This window comes from Mesoplodon bidens, assembly GCF_964165515.1.
Source record: "Mesoplodon bidens genome assembly, chromosome: 20".
NCBI classification, from domain to species: Eukaryota; Metazoa; Chordata; class Mammalia; order Artiodactyla; family Ziphiidae; genus Mesoplodon; species Mesoplodon bidens.
Window position 1 is genome coordinate 11,516,022 of NC_138181.1, and position 17,840 is coordinate 11,533,861.

Genomic DNA, 17,840 nt, shown 5'->3' on the forward strand with positions numbered 1-17,840 from the left:
CCTGGACCGCAGGGGAAAACTGCAACCCCTTCTCCTCCACCCAAACTACTGGCATGTGGGCTGTTCACTTTAATGATACGCTACCTTGTTATAAAGACGGACTGGGTGACTTCCTTGTTGGCGCAGTAGTTAAGAATCCGCCTGCCAATGCAGGGGACACAGGTTCGATTCCCTGGCCCGCGAAGATCCCACATGCTGCGGAGCAACTAAGCCTGTGCTCCACAACTACTGAGCCCATGCGCCACAACTACTGAAGCCCATGTGCCTAGAGCCCGTGCTCTGCAATGGAGTAGCCCCCCCTCGCTGCAGCTGGAGAAAGCCCGTGTGCAGCAACGAAGACGCAACGCAGCCAAAAGTAAATAAATAAATAAATAAAATTTTAGAATTTATTTCAAAATAATAAATAAAGAGGGACTGGGATTTTTAGCACTGTAGGGTTTTGCCTTTTGTTGTTGTTGTTGTTGTGTACCAGTGAATTTATTTTATTTTTTTACTGAAGTGTAGTTGATTTACACTGTTGTGTTTATTTCTGTTGTACAGCAAAGTGACTCAGGTATACATGTATATATATATATATATATAGATTCTTCTTTTTGATATATTCTTTTCCACTGTGGTTTATCACAGGAGACTGAGTACAGTTCTCTGGGCTACACAGTGGGACCTTGTTGTTTATGCATTCTCTATATAAAAGCTTTCGTCTGCTGGCCCCACACTCCCACTCCACCCCTCCCCTGCCCCCCTCCCCCCTCACTGTGGGTTTCTGTGTCCTGTTTTCATCTCCCCAACTAAACCTGAAGCTTCCTGGTGGCAAAGACCTCTCTGAATTCCCCCCCACACCATCTTCAGGACCCTGCACAGGACGGAGCACACATGTCCGTGGGAGGAAAGAGGCAGACAAAGAGGAAGCGTGCAGACGCTGAAGTCAGACAGACCTGGCTCCAGGGCCCGCTCTGCATTTACCACCTGCATGGCCTTCAACAAAGCCGCTGACCATCTCCGCACCTTGCAGAGAAAGTGAGAGTCCCCAGGCCCCAGGATTACTGGGAGGACCTAATGAGATAACACATGCCAAGCATTCCGCACCATGGCTGGTATATGGCAACCACTCAGTAAGTATAACCTGCAGTTAGTAATGCTAGTAGCAGTGCTAGTAAAAACAGGTTCCCAGGGCTTCCCTGGTGGCGCAGTGGTTGAGAGTCCGCCCGCCGGTGCAGGGGACACGGGTTCGTGCCCCGGTCCGGGAGGATCCCACATGCCGCGGAGCGGCTGGGCCCATGAGCCGTGGCCGCTGAGCCTGCGCGTCCGGAGCCTGTGCTCCGCAACGGGAGAGACCACAACAGTGAGAAGTCCGCGTACCGCCAAAAAAAAAAAAACAGGCCCCCAAGCACCGACTTGCAAGTGGTTTAAACAGGCAAAGGTCAAAGACCTGAGTTCAGAAAAAATCCTGCTTATTAATGCCTATTAAATACCTAAACTATTATATCAGGTGTCTCCTTTTCCTTATAAACTTAAGATGTTCAGTAACTACACACAGTCCCCAGTGTCCTCCTCCACAGGGAAAGGCCAACCCCCCTCCCCCCCAGGTTGCTTTTCCGGGTCACCTCCCATCCATCTCCTCCTGACTCCTGGCTCCCTGCTTCGCCCCACTCTGCAGAGCTTGCATTGGGTGTAGACTCCATCCCCAGTCCCAGGAGAGCAGTGCTGGACACTTTGCATTTCACAGAGGCGTCCCTTCTGATAGCCTCATTCATTCATTCAATGAGCTCACATTTATCAAATGCTGGACACTGGATCAAAAGCCAGACGAGCACCTGCCCTCTAGAGGACCTCCCAGCCCTGAGAGTCCCCCAGCTTCTCTTTCTTAATCACAGACTCACCTTTGAGAGCTCTCCTTCCTCCCAAGCAGCATTAGGATGACTGTCTCATTCTCAGCAATAATAGCAGGCGAGCTGGATTCAGACGGCCAGGGTTAGAATACCGGCTCAGTCACTTGCTTATGACAAAACCATGGGCAAATTTCTTTCCCTCTCTGCTTCACCCACCTCACCTTTAGAATGAGGATAATGATGCCTACCAACTAGACCTGCCAGAATGAAATGAAAACCCAATGAGCCTATATGGGATAAGAACCTAAAACAAGAGTGGATACATGCATATGTATAACTGACTCACTTTGCTATACACCTGAAACTAACACAACATTGTAAATCAACTATATTCCAATAAAAAGTAAATAAATAAATAAATATATAAGAGAGGGAGATAATAAAAACATTTTTCTAGATGTTTTATTTAGAAAAAGTGAAAAAGTCTTAAAGTTAGACTAATTGCTTTTTCAAAATAAATTTATTTATTTATTTAATTTTGGCTGCATTGGGTCTTCGTTGCTGCACGTGGGCTTTCTCTGGCTGTGGTGAGCGGGGACTACTCTTCGTTGCAGTGCGCGGACTTCTCATTGTGGTGGCTCCTCTTGTTTCGGAGCACGGGCTCTAGGCGCATAGGCTTCAGTAGTTGTGGCACATGGGCTCAGCAGTTGTGGCTCGCGGGCTCTAGAGCGCAGGCTCAGTAGTTGTGGCGCACGGGCTTAGTTGCTCTGCGGCATGTGGGATCTTCTCGGACCAGGGATCGAACCCGTGTCCCCTGCATTGGCAGGCGGATTCTTAACCACTGTGCCACCAGGGAAGTCCCAAGTTAGAGTAACTGTATCCAAAATGCCTACTAACTGTTATGCAATAAAATCATTTATATACTCAAAAAAAAAAAAACAATGAAGTCTTTAGAACAGTGTGTGGCACATAGTAATAAATGCTCACTGATACCATTTTACAACTTACAAAAAAGATCTACCCTTTAGTTGGAACGGCTGTTTGGCGTTAACACAACAAAGTGCTAAGCTAACCACTGAAGAAGAAGTAAAATGTTCTGAACTATTGCTATGTCACAGCAAGACTCTTTTTTAGGCACCTGCCAAGCCAGCTAAAACCTCTGCTTCCAGGGAAAACGTAAAGAATCTCGAGCAGGGACCACAAGTTCTATTTGTAACTCAAACTCAAAGAAGGCTCTAGAACAAAGAGCATCCTGACAGCTCAGGGGGCAGAGAGGTGCAAGAGGCTGCCCTGGGCAAGGTGCAACCTGCCACAGAGGCTGACCCCAGAGACCCCAGCAAGGCGGCCCGAGGCACAGCATCCGAGAGAAGTGCAGGTTCTGGAACCAAGGGACAGCCAAATCAGAGGGCAGGACACAGCAAGGGAAATCTCGAGCACTGGCAACAGTTGAGAGATCCGAGATGGTGGCAGTGTGGTCCTGGGTGATCCATCACCAACAGCAAGGCTCTCAGCCTGTGGCCCAGGGCGTGAAGGAGGGTCCAGTCTCAGGGGAGGGAGCTGGCAACAGCTGGGCAGGGTTCCCCAAGCATGTGGATTTCGGTTAACAACAGTCCTGGCAGGAAGCATGGCACTAAGCAGGTAAATCAGGACAAAAGTCCATTTGAAACACCTGAGCTAATAAGGCAGGTGAGCAGGAGAAGGTACACAAAGGGAGAACAGGGAAAAGCGTAGACCCAGAGACCCCAGCCTGGGGCTCAGCCCTGGCCCATCAGAAGCCAGGTGTACTGGCAACAAAGACTTGATTCCAATCCCTCCAACGGTGGGAAGGCAGCACCTTAAATGCTACTTCCTTTCACAGTAGATGTGTTGAGCCAGCTGTGGGCACCCGTGCAGAGCAATGGAGGGAAAATGATGCAGCAGAGCCCAAAGGCAAACCAAGACCAAAACATCGTAAGAGGCGAGCATTCCAGGTACGTCAAGGATGGGAGGCTCTGTGTGTAGGTTTCACTCCGCACGCTCAGCACGTTACATGAAGGCAGCCCACAGAAGGGTTTACCAGGGATGTGGGGTGAAACGTGGGGCTTCTATTTAGGGTGAAGTCTTTCCCAGAGAAGGTGATTAGTGGCAGTGACCTGAGTACGTTGACTGTATTTATAGCATTTTCTCTCAGCCATCAAATCCAGAGGACAAATGCCAAAGGCCTCTAGAGGGTGAGTACCCGGATTTTTTCCACTTCACCTCTTAAAGCAAAACCCCTCCCCTAACACTCAGACTCTCCTCTGCCCAAGTCTCTGAACGAGAGCCAGCTCTCGGCCCACACCCCTTCCCGCCCCAACAGGGCCGCGACCCACGACTTTGCTGGGTCCACGGGCCATGGCAGGCCTTGGGGCGGGAAGGGGTGTGGGACCCACCACACTGCTCCAGGGCAGCAGGAAGGGAAGGGTGAACAACACTCACAGCGCCAAAAAAGAAGACCTGAGATCCCAAATCAGGAGCAGAACAACTTTTTCCCAGACTGGTGATGACTCAAGGGATTCCCGGGCACAGCCTCGGGGGCCGTCTTCCTGCCCGATGCCCCAAAACGCTAAGCGAGTCACGCCTTTCTGCTGCGTCCTTGCCAAAGTCAACTCCAATGTGAGCCTCAGTTTCTCATCTGTCACAAACTGGGTGGCCCCCAAAGTCACCTCCCACCCAGGAACCTATGACTCCCTGAGCAGGAGACCAAACAGGTCCGACCTTTGTCCAGTTCGGGGAACCAGGTCAATTCTCTGCTGGGCAGGAGCCCCGGACTGGAAGAGCAGGAGTGGTCACGAGGCTGCACTCCTGACAGAGGTAAGAGGAAGCAAGCCATGCCTCAGAGCCTGCATCCAGCCCAGCCGGCCTCTGCCAGACTTTTGCAAGTGTTAAATTCCTAGGCCTGAGAAAAGACACCAGATCCCCAGGGGCAGGAGAGAGATGAGCTTCCTCCTCCTCCAGCTAAGATCTGGGATGGTTTCCTGTGCATATGTGTATGCGTGTGTGTGTGTGTGCGCGCGCACGCACGCACGGGCACGCCTTTGTGGGGTTTTCCCCCACTCCTGACCAGCAGGTTGTGCTGCCCATGAGAGAGGGAGCCCCTGAGGCTAACCCTGTGTGCATCCCCCCAGCAATGGTGGGCGGCCGGCCACCCTGCCCCTTCCCGTACCACCACTCACCTGGGGGTTGTCCATGTACCAGAGAAGGCAGTTGGCCTGCGTGTCCAGGATAAAGTACCTCCGCAGAAACTTGCCGCTGTTCTCATTCTCCTCGATGTCCAGAAACCCACAGATTCGGTTCTGCCGATCCACATAAGGCATTCCTGGGCTCTGCTCACATTACCCTGTGTGGCAGGAGGGAGGGAGGGGCCGTGAGAAGGAGAGTAAAGCGGGTGCCTCACTCTGGCCTGACTCCCCTCTGCCAGAAGGGAGGCTGCCACCTCTCCCACTGGTGTCCTTTCCCAGGGCCCCAGATGTCCCACCCCAACCAGACCCTGGAAACGTCTGTCAAGTCTGTTCCATGAACAGTCACCGAAATCCATTAATTCAACTAACTTTTCTGAGGCTCCACTACGTGCCAAGCAGAGTGCTAGGCAACTTTACACGCGTGGAAGGTGTGAGTCTAGACTCTGGGTCAGGGGCCTGGGTTCAAATCCCAGTTCTAGTCACTTACTGATGTTTGTGTGACCACAAACTGTTTAATCTTTCCATGCCTCAGTTTCTGCGTCTGTAAAATGGGGATAATAATAGGACCTACACCAGATTTTGGCGAGAATTAAGTACGTGGCAGACATAAAGCATTCATAAGCACTAGGTATTATTATCACTCTTCAGAAAAGCCTTGTAAAGTAGGTTATAACCCAATTTTATACAATAGTAAAGAAACTATTGCAGCAAGGATTTAAGCTCCAGTGCAAACACCTGGATAAACTCTGCCGAGAATTCAGGGGTGAAGAGCAGCCCCTCCAGCTCCATGAAGGTACCAAGGAGTCAAATCCGAGGGGTTCCTGGGGCAGGGCCACACCCCTCAGCCCCAGGATCACTTCCTTCACTTTGCATTTTCCCGGAAGCCACTTGTAATCGAAGGAATGAAGGAGCACAAGAAAGCCCAACCCTGAACACTTTCCTGAGATTGCAGAAGAGGGTCCGGCGATTTGAGACAATACGCACCCTCAGACGGGCCTCCCCTCTCCTGGCTCCCTTCCGTCTGTCTGAAGAGCCAAAGGAAAAGGCAGGAGCTCTGTTCTCCTCCTCAAGAGGAAAAGCACCCTCCAACAGGCAGCTACACCCCACCTGGACGCACAATGCACTGCAGAAGTGGGACACGGTGCCCAAGGGTTAGAAAACCCCACGTGACAGTCAGACCTTCAAGGACAGACACCACACACCCCACACACCCCTGGTCCTGCTTGGTTCCAACAAAGCAAAAAATTCACTGTGACCCAAGCCCGCCATGGCCCTGAGCCTATGACTAAGCACAGCTGAGAGACAGCTGGCTTCGGGCCGTGCCCTGCACCATGACCCTGGGTCAGCCCCTGAGCTACCAAGATGCCACGCCCGCAGGCTTCCTGGCCAGGAGGAAAGTCCCACATGCAGAGACACACATTCCCACAAGACCAGGCGAATTCTAAGGATGTGGATGGTGGTGGGGCCTTGCGGTGCTGAGACGCTGCCCCAAGAAAAAAATACCCTGCTCACACACCAGGATGCCAGGAAACAGTGAACCCCTTGATTCCAGGTAAGGTCAGGCAGAATCCCAACAGTCAGGAGGGAGACGGGTCAGGGGATCCCACGGCGACTCGCTGGGCAGTGATGGGGGACAAAAAGGAAAGCAGGCAGGGAAACAGGACACAGATGAAACAGCACAGCTAGAAAGGAGTAAAAGAGGAGGAGAGAAAAGGAGAAAAAGTGGAAAGAGGAGGTTTAAAAAGATGGCCGAGGAGAACAAAGTAGCAGCACAGGGGGAGAGGAGGACCCCGAGGGTGAGGGCCGGGGTGGGGGAGACACCCGTGCACGCAGTACATCACGTGGTCAGAGGTCCCTGTGGCCAGATCCCCAGCTTCTCGGTACCTCCCCAAACTAAGCCTCCATCCCAGCTCCCGTCTCACCACTGGCCAATGTGAGGTCAGGAAAGGGAGAGAGATGGGTTCCAGCCAAGGGGTTAGGATCAAAAATGGGGAGGAAGCGGATCCCTGAGAAAGGATGCAGCTTCCCCCAGGGAATCAGAGGAAATCAGGAGTCCCAGGCGGAAAGGCTGGGTCAGCCCTGCAGTGAGGGTGCACCCAACCCCCAAGAAAACTCAGCAAATTCCCCTGATGCCAGCCCAGCCACAGAGACAGACGTTCCGGGGGATTCAGCACTGTCGCCACCCCGGGACATCCCTAAGGGGAAGGGTATAGACTGCAGTGGATAACAAAGCCAACCGTCTCTGGGTGCAGCCGGTAAGCACAGCATCCGACTTCACGCTGCCTTTCCAATGTCTCCTCTTCAGCCCAAGGGGCCTTTTTCTCAAGTCAGAGGCCAGAGAAGCCACTGTTTCCACAATCCTTCAAGAGTCTACTCTTGTAGAGGGAGCTTCCCACTTGCATGGTGGGAGAGGACCCACAGGGACCAAAAGGAAAGATGATAAAAAGAAGAAATCTGGTTACACATCTCCTGCCTGTGGTTCTAGCCCAGAAAAAAAAAGCTGCTCAGATGTCCTGAGAAGCAGCTGAGTCACAGGGCTCCTCAGCATGTAGGAGGGGGGTGGGGGCAGGATGGGTGGCAGGAGAGCCAAGCATCACACGGGAAGTGTGGTTAGAACGAACAAGCCCACCCACACAGACGCGACAAACCCAAAGATGGCGCAGACACACAAACCTGAGGTCCTGAGCCCGGTCCTCGGACAGTGCATCCTCATCCCGTGGGTGCATCCCTTGTCCCAGCAGCTGCTGGTACAGAGAGCCAGCCGCCCCCGCCCCCCAATCCCCTCTCCCTGCTTCTTCAACCTGCCCCCCAGCATCGTCCAAGTCTCCGGTGGCTCCTCCCCTTTTTCCCAGAGAGGCCCCTCAGATGCGATTAATTCTGCCACCACCCCCCCAGCCCCGAAAACCAGGCAGGGAGGGGAGAAAAGAAAGTGCCAGCAACCGATCCATAAGGAGGAGGCCGCCCTGATGCATATACACATACTGTCTATCACCTCTTCGAAATGTCCTTCCAACCTGCATGACACTCCTCGGTTATACAGTTCTAGCCTGTCTTTTAAACTTTAAAATCACTTGTTATCTTAAATTTCATTTTAACCGACTTCCCCAGTGTAAAAATACTGGGGGGAGGGTGACACTGGGTGATGCGCCCCAGGAGTTGCCCCATGCCCACCCCCCACCATATCCTGGGTCCCTCACCTGGACGGTGACTCTCGGCCCATCTCCTGGGACAGCATGCAAAGTGCTCTGGCTGGGTCAGAGCACCGGACAGTGCTCTCTCAGGCCAGCCCCTCCACCTTCGCTCTAATTCCGTAACGAGACCACCCAGCGAGGGGCTCCTAGGCCATCACAACACATGGACGACAAAGAGCACAGACTCTGTGCGCAGGAAGGGACCTCGGTCCACCGCACCGCACTCAGCACCCTGTCTTTCCAAAGCATGCCAATCTCCCCAGTGTTTTACATTTCTAGTGCAAAATTCACAATATAACAATGCTGGCATTAAAAAAAAATCACTCTAGGGCTTCCCTGGTGGCGCAGTGGTTGAGAGTCCGCCTGCCGATGCAGGGGACACGGGTTCGTGCTCCGGTCCGGGAAGATCCCACATGCCGCGGAGCGGCTGGGCCCGTGAGCCATGGCCGCTGAGCCTGCGTGTCCGGAGCCTGTGCTCCGCAGCGGGAGAGGCCACAGCAGTGAGAGGCCCGCGTACCGCAAAAAAAAAAAAAAAAAAAAAATCACTCTAGCCAACTGTTCTCACTTTTGCATGCTTTTTCATGCTTCTGTCCACATAATCAACCTTCTTAAAACTTTAAATTATACCGTAAGCATGTTCCATGTTGCTACACAGTCTTTATAATCAGTGTTTTTAATGGTTGCATAACATCACTGGACTGGATTTACTATAAGTTACTTAAACCATTTCTCCATGATTAGACAGTTAGATGATATCCAATTTTTCTCATGCTAAAATTCATCTTTTTTTACTTTGTTTCTTCTTTTACACATGGATACAGCATAAATTCCAAGTAGTAGTAAGACGATCATAGGTTATGAACTTTTATAACTCTTGAGACTTATTACAAAATGGCTTTCTAAAAGTATTTCATCTGTTTACACTGCAGCCAGCAATACATTGTTACCATTGCTATAATCTTACATACATTGAATGTGCTCATTATTTTAAACTATGGCTAGTTTAAATATATAATGACGCCCAGTGAGGCAAAACATTTTTTCATGTTTGTTTCCTGCTTCGCATTCCTTCCTAGACTTTGTTAAATGCAAATCAAAATTATGTGTGCACACAATCAATTTCTCTTCTCTCTCTCTCTCCCTCTCCCTCCCTCCCTCTCTCCCTTTCTCTCTTTCTCTCTCTCTCTCTCACACACACACCCCCCCCAAACAAAACCAAAACACAGTCTCAATAATTCAAATAAGTAAATAACGTACCTTAATGAAAAGTAAAATTGAAAAGAGGCAAGTTTTACACCATCTAGATTTCCTTAGTACATAAGTTGCTAAGTATGTGCTGCAAATGAAAATATGTTAAATATTTAATTGATGGTAAAAGTGAAACTTTTTTTTTTGGCCGCGAGGCTTGCAGGATCTTAGCTCCACCACCAGGGAGGGATCAAACCCGGGCCCCCTGCAGTGGAAGCACAGAGTCCTAAGCACTGGACCCCCAGGGAATTCCCAAAAGTGAAACTTTTAGAAAGAAAGGGACTTTGCATGGAGTTACCCATTGATCAGAAGCAGAAAATGGGTTAAATGTCAACTAACCCGAGATTCCTGGCCAACACTTGCCCGCTGACGAGATGAAGCTCATGAGAAAAGAATCAATGGCTGCCCACCATCGAATGAGATGAGGGCACACGGCAACATCCCTGTCCCAAGTATCTCCTCTACTGCCCATTCCAGTGCCTTAGCCCCCACCATTGGAGGAGATTCAAGCCAAGAATAAAATTCTCCCCTAGGAATTGAGACAACTGACATCTTTATCAGGCTCATTAGTATACAAGAGACAACTTGGGACCAAGACCCTAAGAAAATAAAACATGTCCCAATGGGAGACTGAGGCATTAGCGGGGGAGAAAAGTAAGAAGGCTGTCTCCTGAAGACACGTCCTAGGATTCTTATACACCCAGGACAGTAGTATGAAGCTTTCTGGAAAGCAATTTGGCAGTATGGAACAAGGGAGCTAAAAATGCTCCTATCCTTTGACCCAGAAATTCTACTTCTAGAATTCCATCCAAGTAAATAAACAAAGATGCAAATACAGATTAAAATAAAACGATGGCAACTGCAACAGAATTTATAATGACACAAAGTTGGAAATGCCCTGAATGTCCAAATGATTAGGGAATAATAAATAAATGATAGGACATTCACATAAGGAAATGTTGCACAATCTTTAAATAGCTATGTCTTCAAGTACTTTTAAATGAATGAGGGAAAAACTCCCCCAAAGTTTTTTAAAGATACAATAACATGATTTAGAATATGACCCCAGTCCTCTAAGTATTATTTTTATATTTCTATATTTGGATAGAAAAAGACTGACATCCAGGCACTAAAATATTAGCAGTTATTATCTGTGGGTCACGGGCGAATTTTATCTACATCTGTATTTTTTTCCATATTTTCCAAATTTTCTGCAGGAAATGTATGTTACTTTATTTAGCAGGAGGGAAAGCTATTTAACTCCACACACACCCCCATCCCCAGCGTATAAGTTTTGAAGCTGAGAATAAATTTCTCAATTCTCCAGAGTCCATAAACAAGCAAAACCTTGCCTAAATTATAGCGCTCTTGGGACTTCTTAGTGTTTCAAAGTCTTAAATCGAATAAAGCCATGTTCCACCCATCACAACTGCCCAGAAGCTAGGTACCTACCCAGAGGGCTTTGGCACCCTCCAGTCTAGGTGGGTTTCTTACTTCCTGCTGCAGGCTCCCCTAAGAGAGGCTCTTTCTTTCCTCTGTGGGTTTGGTTGCTTGCTCTCTGGTCTTCATAAGAGGAGCCCCTGTCCTGGGGGTCAACTTGAAGATTCACACCCAAGTCAGTGCCTCTTTCCCTCTTCTGTCACAGAGCCTGCAACACAGCACGCCCAGAAGCAGGGATCCCGACAAAGACCCCCCCAGTGGAATTTTCCTTCTTGAAACTTGGGAGATGGGACTGACGTCTTTAAGTTCAATGTCTAGATAGATGAATGAAAAGATGGATAAATAGGTTTTGTTTTGTTTTTAAAGAAAAGCTAAAGAGCTATTAAGTCATGAAAGCTCTGGCACACTGTAGTGGACGTCTTATTTTTCAGATCTCTAATGTGGCTTGAAGATACGAGAAAAAATAGAGTGAAATAAGGGAGATTCATCTGCCTGATCGTCCTGATACTTCTGAGGTAAATACAAACGAAAGAAAGTGGTAACAGAGATAAAGCCTTAAATGGTATTGGCCCCAGGATGAAATAATCCACTCTCATCTCCGGTAGTTCAAAACTCAAAAACAATGAATCCATTTTTAAATTTGGATATTTTTCTTTCATGTTATTTGGCGTTGGTAGGAAAGGGAATTTCAGGGATTTTGCTCCAGAAAAAAAGTCAGGAAGGCGTTTCTTAACGTAGGGGGGCGGGCAGGGATGCAGTGAATACATCTGCTATCTTGTCATCCTCGAGGGTGGAAGCTGGGGACAGTAGCATCAGTGGTAAGTGAGAGGGATACCAACAGGAAATTGCTAAATTTCTAAAGGAGAAAGTTAATCGGGAAATGACATCAGAGGTCTCAGAGAGGACTGTAATAAGCAGACAGGAACTGGGGTGTGGAGGTTAGAAAACGTATGGGCCATGCGAACAGAGAGTTCGCCTGTGTTTCCATCTCCCACCTACATAAGGGTGCACTGCGGAGGGCCCACGAATGCCCGGGGCCCAGTAAAAACACAAGAACGGCAACAACAAAACGCAAGCATGGCTATTTCAGAACACAGCTCTGAGACTGGGCCAAAGACTCAAACTTCCAAAATGTGGGAACATCTATTTCCTACCGTTATAACATCATTGCATTCTGAAGCTGTCATAAGAGCACATTCCAAATAGTCTGGGGCCGGAGAATAATGTGAGAGAGAAGGGAATGTACTGAGAACACATTCCCAGCGGAAGAGCAGGCTGAGGAATGCAGACATCCACAGGAATGGGGAGGGTAAGAGAAGGTGCCCAACGTCCCCTGGACCCAAGGACTCTGAATGGAGGGCAAGAGACACTCGAGGAATTTTTTAAGGGAAAAAAATACTGGGGAAAGGGCAGGCACGACTGACTACTGATACCACTGCAACAAAGATGCCAAAAACAGCAAAACGTTTTAAACACTCATGACCTCTCTGAACAGCAGCCTCAGCTATGTGCAGAGAAAATGTGGTTGTTAGAGCTGGTAGGAAACAAAGGCCTGCCCTTGACTCAAGGCTCCTGAGACCACCTCTCCCCAGAGAGTTCACCAGCACGGGGACCAGCCCCAGGGGTTATAAATAGCCTATAAAAACTGAGATCTCCCACTTTCAGAATCCAGTTACTAGGCTCTGCGATTCAGTTTCACTGTAGGCCTTCTTACTGGTAGCAGCACAGGAGCTTGATCTTCATTTAAAAGTTGGACCTTCTCACCCACTAAACCCTGGGCAGTAGGAGAATGAAAAGAAAGCATCCTTATTTCTCCTACGTACTAGCCTTTTGCAAAGTGCTGGGGGAAAGTCTAAAGGGCCTAAGCCTGCCTGTCTAAAGGCACTGTGCTCCCGTCTCTGGATATAGGGACGGAGGAGGGGCCAGGTGTGGCACGGAGCACGTGCAGGTGACAAGGATCGGCCTGAGAGCAGCTGACGAAACTCTTGCAAGAACGTGACCATTGAAGAGGGCGTGCTGATTTCAGTGACCCACCGCTGTGCTGGAGTGAAGCGAAAGAGCATGGGTTTTAGAGTCAGACAGACTCTACGAAACTCTTCAGGGCCTATTTCCTCATTTGCAAAATGGAGAGAATCGCTGTACCTACTTCAAAGGCTGCTGTGCGGATTAAACGAAATAATGTGTGAAAAGTGCTCAAGAGGAGGTCTGGCAAAGACTAAGCACCGGGTAACTGTTGTTGTTAAGATGTGTGCGTGTGTAGTGTCTCACAAGCAGTACATGACCCCCACCACTAGGTAAAACAGGGCAGGCAGCTGCCAGGCCGTCTCCACCCCTCAAATATCAATAAGTAAATCCCACTGGGAAGGCAGTGACGCTGGAATCCCTCACAAGGAAAGGCATAAGCTGCCCTTACTCTTCCGTCTACTCCAAGAACCATCATAGTTCTCATCTCGAAAATTCTCCAAAAGGTTAAAAAAATAACAGTCCAAGAGATCCACCGACTCCCTCTCGGCCAGGCCACCCTGAAAGTTAACAGAACCAGGCCTGCGATCAGATACCAAGGAAGGGTCTCTGGAGCCACCTCCTGCTTGGCCCGTGGGAGAATCACAGCAGCAGAGATCCGCTCTGCAAATGGATGGCCAAAAGGGAGCCCTAGCTGATGGGAGGGCGAGCCCTTGCCTTTGCACTTTAACTCCAGTGTTTCTCAGGGAGAAGGGGACCTCCCTCTTTATCTCAGCTGGCGGGGCAGAAAGGCAGCCCAAAGTTCAGAGTAAAGGTCAACGGGGCCTTCCAATTACTGTCCCACGGCAGCAACCACAGGCCTGTGCAGAACGGGAAGCAAGGAACCCCATCCCTCCCGCCCCCCAGCCGCCCTATCCCCTGCCCTGGCCAATTCCCTGGCTCAATGAAGGGCTTATATCAGGCAGGGCTAGGATCCTGCTCTTGCCATAGACTGTCACACTATAATATTTGTTCTGCTTCCTTCCTTTCCAACCCTAACAAATTGGATTGCCGGAGTCCTCTCCAGCTGACTAAGACACGTGGAAAACTGAAAGTAAGGCAGCAGTGGGAAGAGGGAAGAGGCCGAGCAGTGCAACGCCCCAGCACCCAGATCATCTTTTCCAAGCTCCACGACTGTCTCGGCCAAAATAACTACCTACTACAGTTTCAGGGAAACAGAAGAGATATTTACTGCACTGGGGCCGCAGCAAGATCTAATTGGAGGCGTTCCAGCCTTTTAACCGGGGCATCACCCACCTGCCCACCTGCCCCATGAAGAAGACCAGAGATCAACGAAGCGCCAGCTGGATGCACATCCAGAGATCGTGGCCCTGCTGCTCCCGGCTCCCTAGTGATCCAGCGCTTTCAGCAAATACCAGGCAAGCTAGCAGGAGGGCTGCTCGGAGGGGCTTGGCTGGCTGATAGGGCTGATGATTCTCCCTTCCCATTTTTGCAGAATCTCTCCATAAGTAGGCACCGACCAAAATCTGCATGTCTCCAGGATTTATTTTAACCTCGGGGGAAAACACCGAGCTGAATTACAGTTCAGCACACTAGGATGACACGATGGGATTTGCAGGCCCTACTTCCTTATACAGAAGAGAGAAGCAAGCACCAACGACAAGGGGAAAGAAGCACTGCAAACTCTCCACCAAAGGGCAGGTGGTTCCCCAATCCATACCTAGGTGATTACCCATCTGTGAAGTGAGCGAGGCGCCCATCAGTAGGAGTGCCGTAGGCACTTTATCAAAAGCGGGGCTTACAAAGAGGGCAAAGGATACTTAGGTCCAAAGGCAACACCCAAGGGAAACCCTCATGAACCAGCTCAAACCAGCTTGAGGCACCACCACATTGCTCTCTTCTCTTCCATTTGGATAGGGGCAAACAATTCATGTGCTTGCTCACTCACTCATTCATTCAAGAAACATTTACTTAGCACCTAGCAGATGTCATACACCAGGCTGGCCACAGAGTCTAGACTGCAAGCTATGGCAAAAGTCACCTGCGTTCAAGTGGCACACAATGGTGAAGGCTAATATATGCAAGGATGAGGAGGCTTTTTAAAAGCTTCCTCTGGCTTCTCAAAGCATGCTGGATCTCTATTTTAGCAATCTGCATTGTGTCCTAGGTCCTGGTGTACGGCCTGTGTCCTCCATCAGATGGTAAGCTCCCTGAAGACAGAAGCTACATTTTGTTCATCACTGCCTTTCGTGTCTTAATTACCCAATAAATGTCAGCTGAATGCAACTGAAATAGAAAACAAACACTTCGATTCTTTCCAGATCTTTGGCTTTACTGTTTCTGAAGGCTTTGCCACCAAACAAAGAAAAATGATGAAGCTCCAGAAAGGAGGAAAAAGGGGATTGACTTAGATATTTTAAGAAAACAGAAGTACAATTTTGGAACTTCAGCCCAAGTGCAACCACCACTCAGCGGACCGAGATGCCTCGGGGGTGTCACCGCTGGCGTCCCGGTAGAATGCCTGTCCCCTCCCCTTCTCTGCGGGTTACTCTCCTCTGAAAATCCCCATCTGGAGTCCTAAAGAAAGACGGGGCAGTTGGCGGGAGAAGGAGTTAGAAAGGGAAGATTCACCAAGTAGCAAAGAAACCTTACAGCGACAGGCTGGGGGGTCAGCCTCTGGCCTGGCCTGGGGAGGAGATGGGTCCGCCCCCAGTGAGGTGGCCCTGCCGCGCCTCCTCTCACACTTTTCGTTCCTACAAGGCCTCTCTTTTCCCTTTCCTCTTTTTTTTTTTTTTTAATTCGATGAAATAGCAGTCTTCAGAACTGGAGCAGTAGAGGGAAGCGGGTAAGGTGAGGAAGAAGTTCGTGAGACAGACAGACAGACAGCTCCCCTCGAGTGCTTTCCCAACCTGACACCAAATCTGCATTTTAGGACAGTTTCCTTTAAGTCACCCCAGAGTCCGTAGTTCCAGAAGCCCGAGGGGCCCGGGCTGGACCCAGAGGGAAGGGAGGGATCTCCCTCGGGAGGCTTCTAGGCCTGCCACGGAATAAGGTAATAGTGGAAGAGAAAGATGAGTCTCCACGGCCCCATCCGTGCCCCCGGGGACTTGCCTGCACGTTCTCTGCTCGTCTCCCCTACCCGCTGCCCGGGCAGTCGTGGCCGAGCCGGGGCCCCAGCGCCAGAACCCGCGGAGAAGTTTCGCCGCTGCAAACGTGAGAAAACGCAGCTCCGCAGAACACCCGCCCCCACCCTGCCCGCGGCCCCACCCCGCAGCCCGACCCCTGGCGGCGGCGACCTTGGCCACCCCAGGCGCTCCCGAGGGCCGGAGGAGGGGCTGCCCTGCGGGCTCGCCGGGGGCCACCGGAGGCGGCCGGGGGACGGCGGCGACCTCCCCTCGGCCCGCAGGGGTCGGCCCGCAGGGGGGCGCCCCACCCCGCGCGCCCCTCGGCGCCGCGCCGCTCCCGGGCCCGCGCGGGCGCCCCACTTACCCCGCCGTGCAGGGCTGGGGCTCGGGCAGGGTGCGTGGGTTACATCGGGCTGGGAAGCGCCTCTGGGGCCCCGCGGGCCGTCGCTCTCGGGGGATGTCTGTCGCCGCCAAACTCTCGGGGTCTCTCGCGCCTCTCGCTCCTCTCCCCCCCTCCCCTCCTCCCTCCCTCCTTCTCTCTTGTCCCTTGGCTCTTTTTTCCGGGTTAATTACGTTTCGCATTAAAGCAAAACCCAGCCCCGGATGTGAGTACAATGCTCCGCCGAGCCCGCCGGGGGCGGAGAGGGGTGCCGGGGCGCCGCGGGCTGGGAGGGGGCGCGGCCGGCCGCGCGGGCTGCGCGGACTCGGCGGGGGCGGGGCGCCCGGAGGCGGCCCCAGAGGCTGCGCGCCGGGACCACCTCGCCCAGGCGGGCGGCCGCGCCGGGGGAGGCCCTGCTTCCGACGCCGGCCCCGGGCAGCAGGTGTGCGAGTGGGAAAGGGGCCCGGGGATGAGGGCATCCTAGAAACAGGGAGACGAGCCGGCCCGCGGGCTCACTCTTTACCCCGTTTATTCTTCCCAAAGCACCCACCTCCTCCCCACCCCGCTCCAGCAACTTCAGCCGGGCCTTCCCCGGACCCGGAGCCTTCAGCCATCGGGGTTTAGGGTTAGCGTCGAAGGAAGCATCTCAGATTCTCCCGGGTTGTCATTGCATGTGCCCCAGGAGCCCAGGGGGGTCGTAAGTTCTAACGGCTGTATAGGGACTTTTTCAGAGCGTGGCGCAAAGACGCCCTTCCAGCCCTCGGAGCGGGAGGGAGCTCTGGGGAAAAATGGGAAACAGGCAAGCAGCAGGTATTAAGTAATATTACCAAGAGGAACCTAAGAGAACTGTCGGGTGCCGGTGCAGCCTCTGCGTTATCGCATTTGATCCACGCTGCAACCCTATGGGTATCAATCCCCTTCACGATGAGGAAACCGAGGCTCAGAGACGTTAAGGAATTTGCCCTGGGTCCCACAGTTATCAATGGCTCGTCTGTCAGGTTCTGACGCCGGCCTCCCACGTGAGGAGATAGATATTTCAATGTACATGCAGCCAGGCACATAACATTCGAAACACAGAAACGTAGTGGATTCACCCTGGGATGGAGGACCGACCGGGAGCTGCGATTCCTGGGGATTTTGGTGCAAATACAGTTGATAAGGTCGGAGTCCTAGTTACAAGGCTTTGACGCTGGGGAGGGCCGAAGAAGACCCTTGAGGCTCAAAGTCTGGATGGGCGGGATTGTGGGAAAGGCTGGTCCACGTCTAAGTGTTGGAAGGGGAAAGGCAGACTGTTAAAAAGTCTCCAGGACCTGAGGCAGCAAAGGCTGGGGGAAGGGGGGCCCCAGCCAGACGAGCCGGGAGGAAGGTAGGACCACGCTTAGCACACACCCCGAAAGCACCAGTGATGAAACCACACAAGTTTCCTCTTCCATTTTGATTGCCAAAGCAAAAGTGAACCGACCCGC

General features: G+C 51.4%; 1 protein-coding gene and 1 long non-coding RNA gene across 4 annotated transcripts in view; one reads left to right on the forward strand and one right to left on the reverse strand.

The window, feature by feature from the left end:
- The window catches only part of PLEKHA2 (pleckstrin homology domain containing A2), a 56,204-nt gene extending 39,693 nt beyond the window's left edge, over positions 1-16,511 (reverse strand). Inside the window, exons 1-2 of one of the 3 annotated variants that reach the window (XM_081220894.1) lie at positions 16,360-16,511; positions 5,024-5,187 (exon numbers count right to left, since the gene is read on the reverse strand). In XM_081220894.1, coding sequence (XP_081077020.1) covers positions 5,024-5,164 — 141 coding nt within the window. In that variant the 5' untranslated portion in view covers positions 5,165-5,187; positions 16,360-16,511. Of the gene's footprint in view, positions 1-5,023; positions 5,188-7,266; positions 7,435-15,981; positions 16,072-16,359 lie in introns of those variants that run through there. The other 2 variants (XM_081220893.1, XM_081220895.1) reach the window with 2 other exon arrangements.
- LOC308608176 lies at positions 6,456-15,130 on the forward strand. The gene is made up of 3 exons (XR_014014104.1): positions 6,456-6,581; positions 11,340-11,423; positions 15,038-15,130. It is a non-coding gene; the product is annotated as an uncharacterized lncRNA (long non-coding RNA).
- Positions 16,512-17,840: the final 1,329 nt, after the last annotated feature.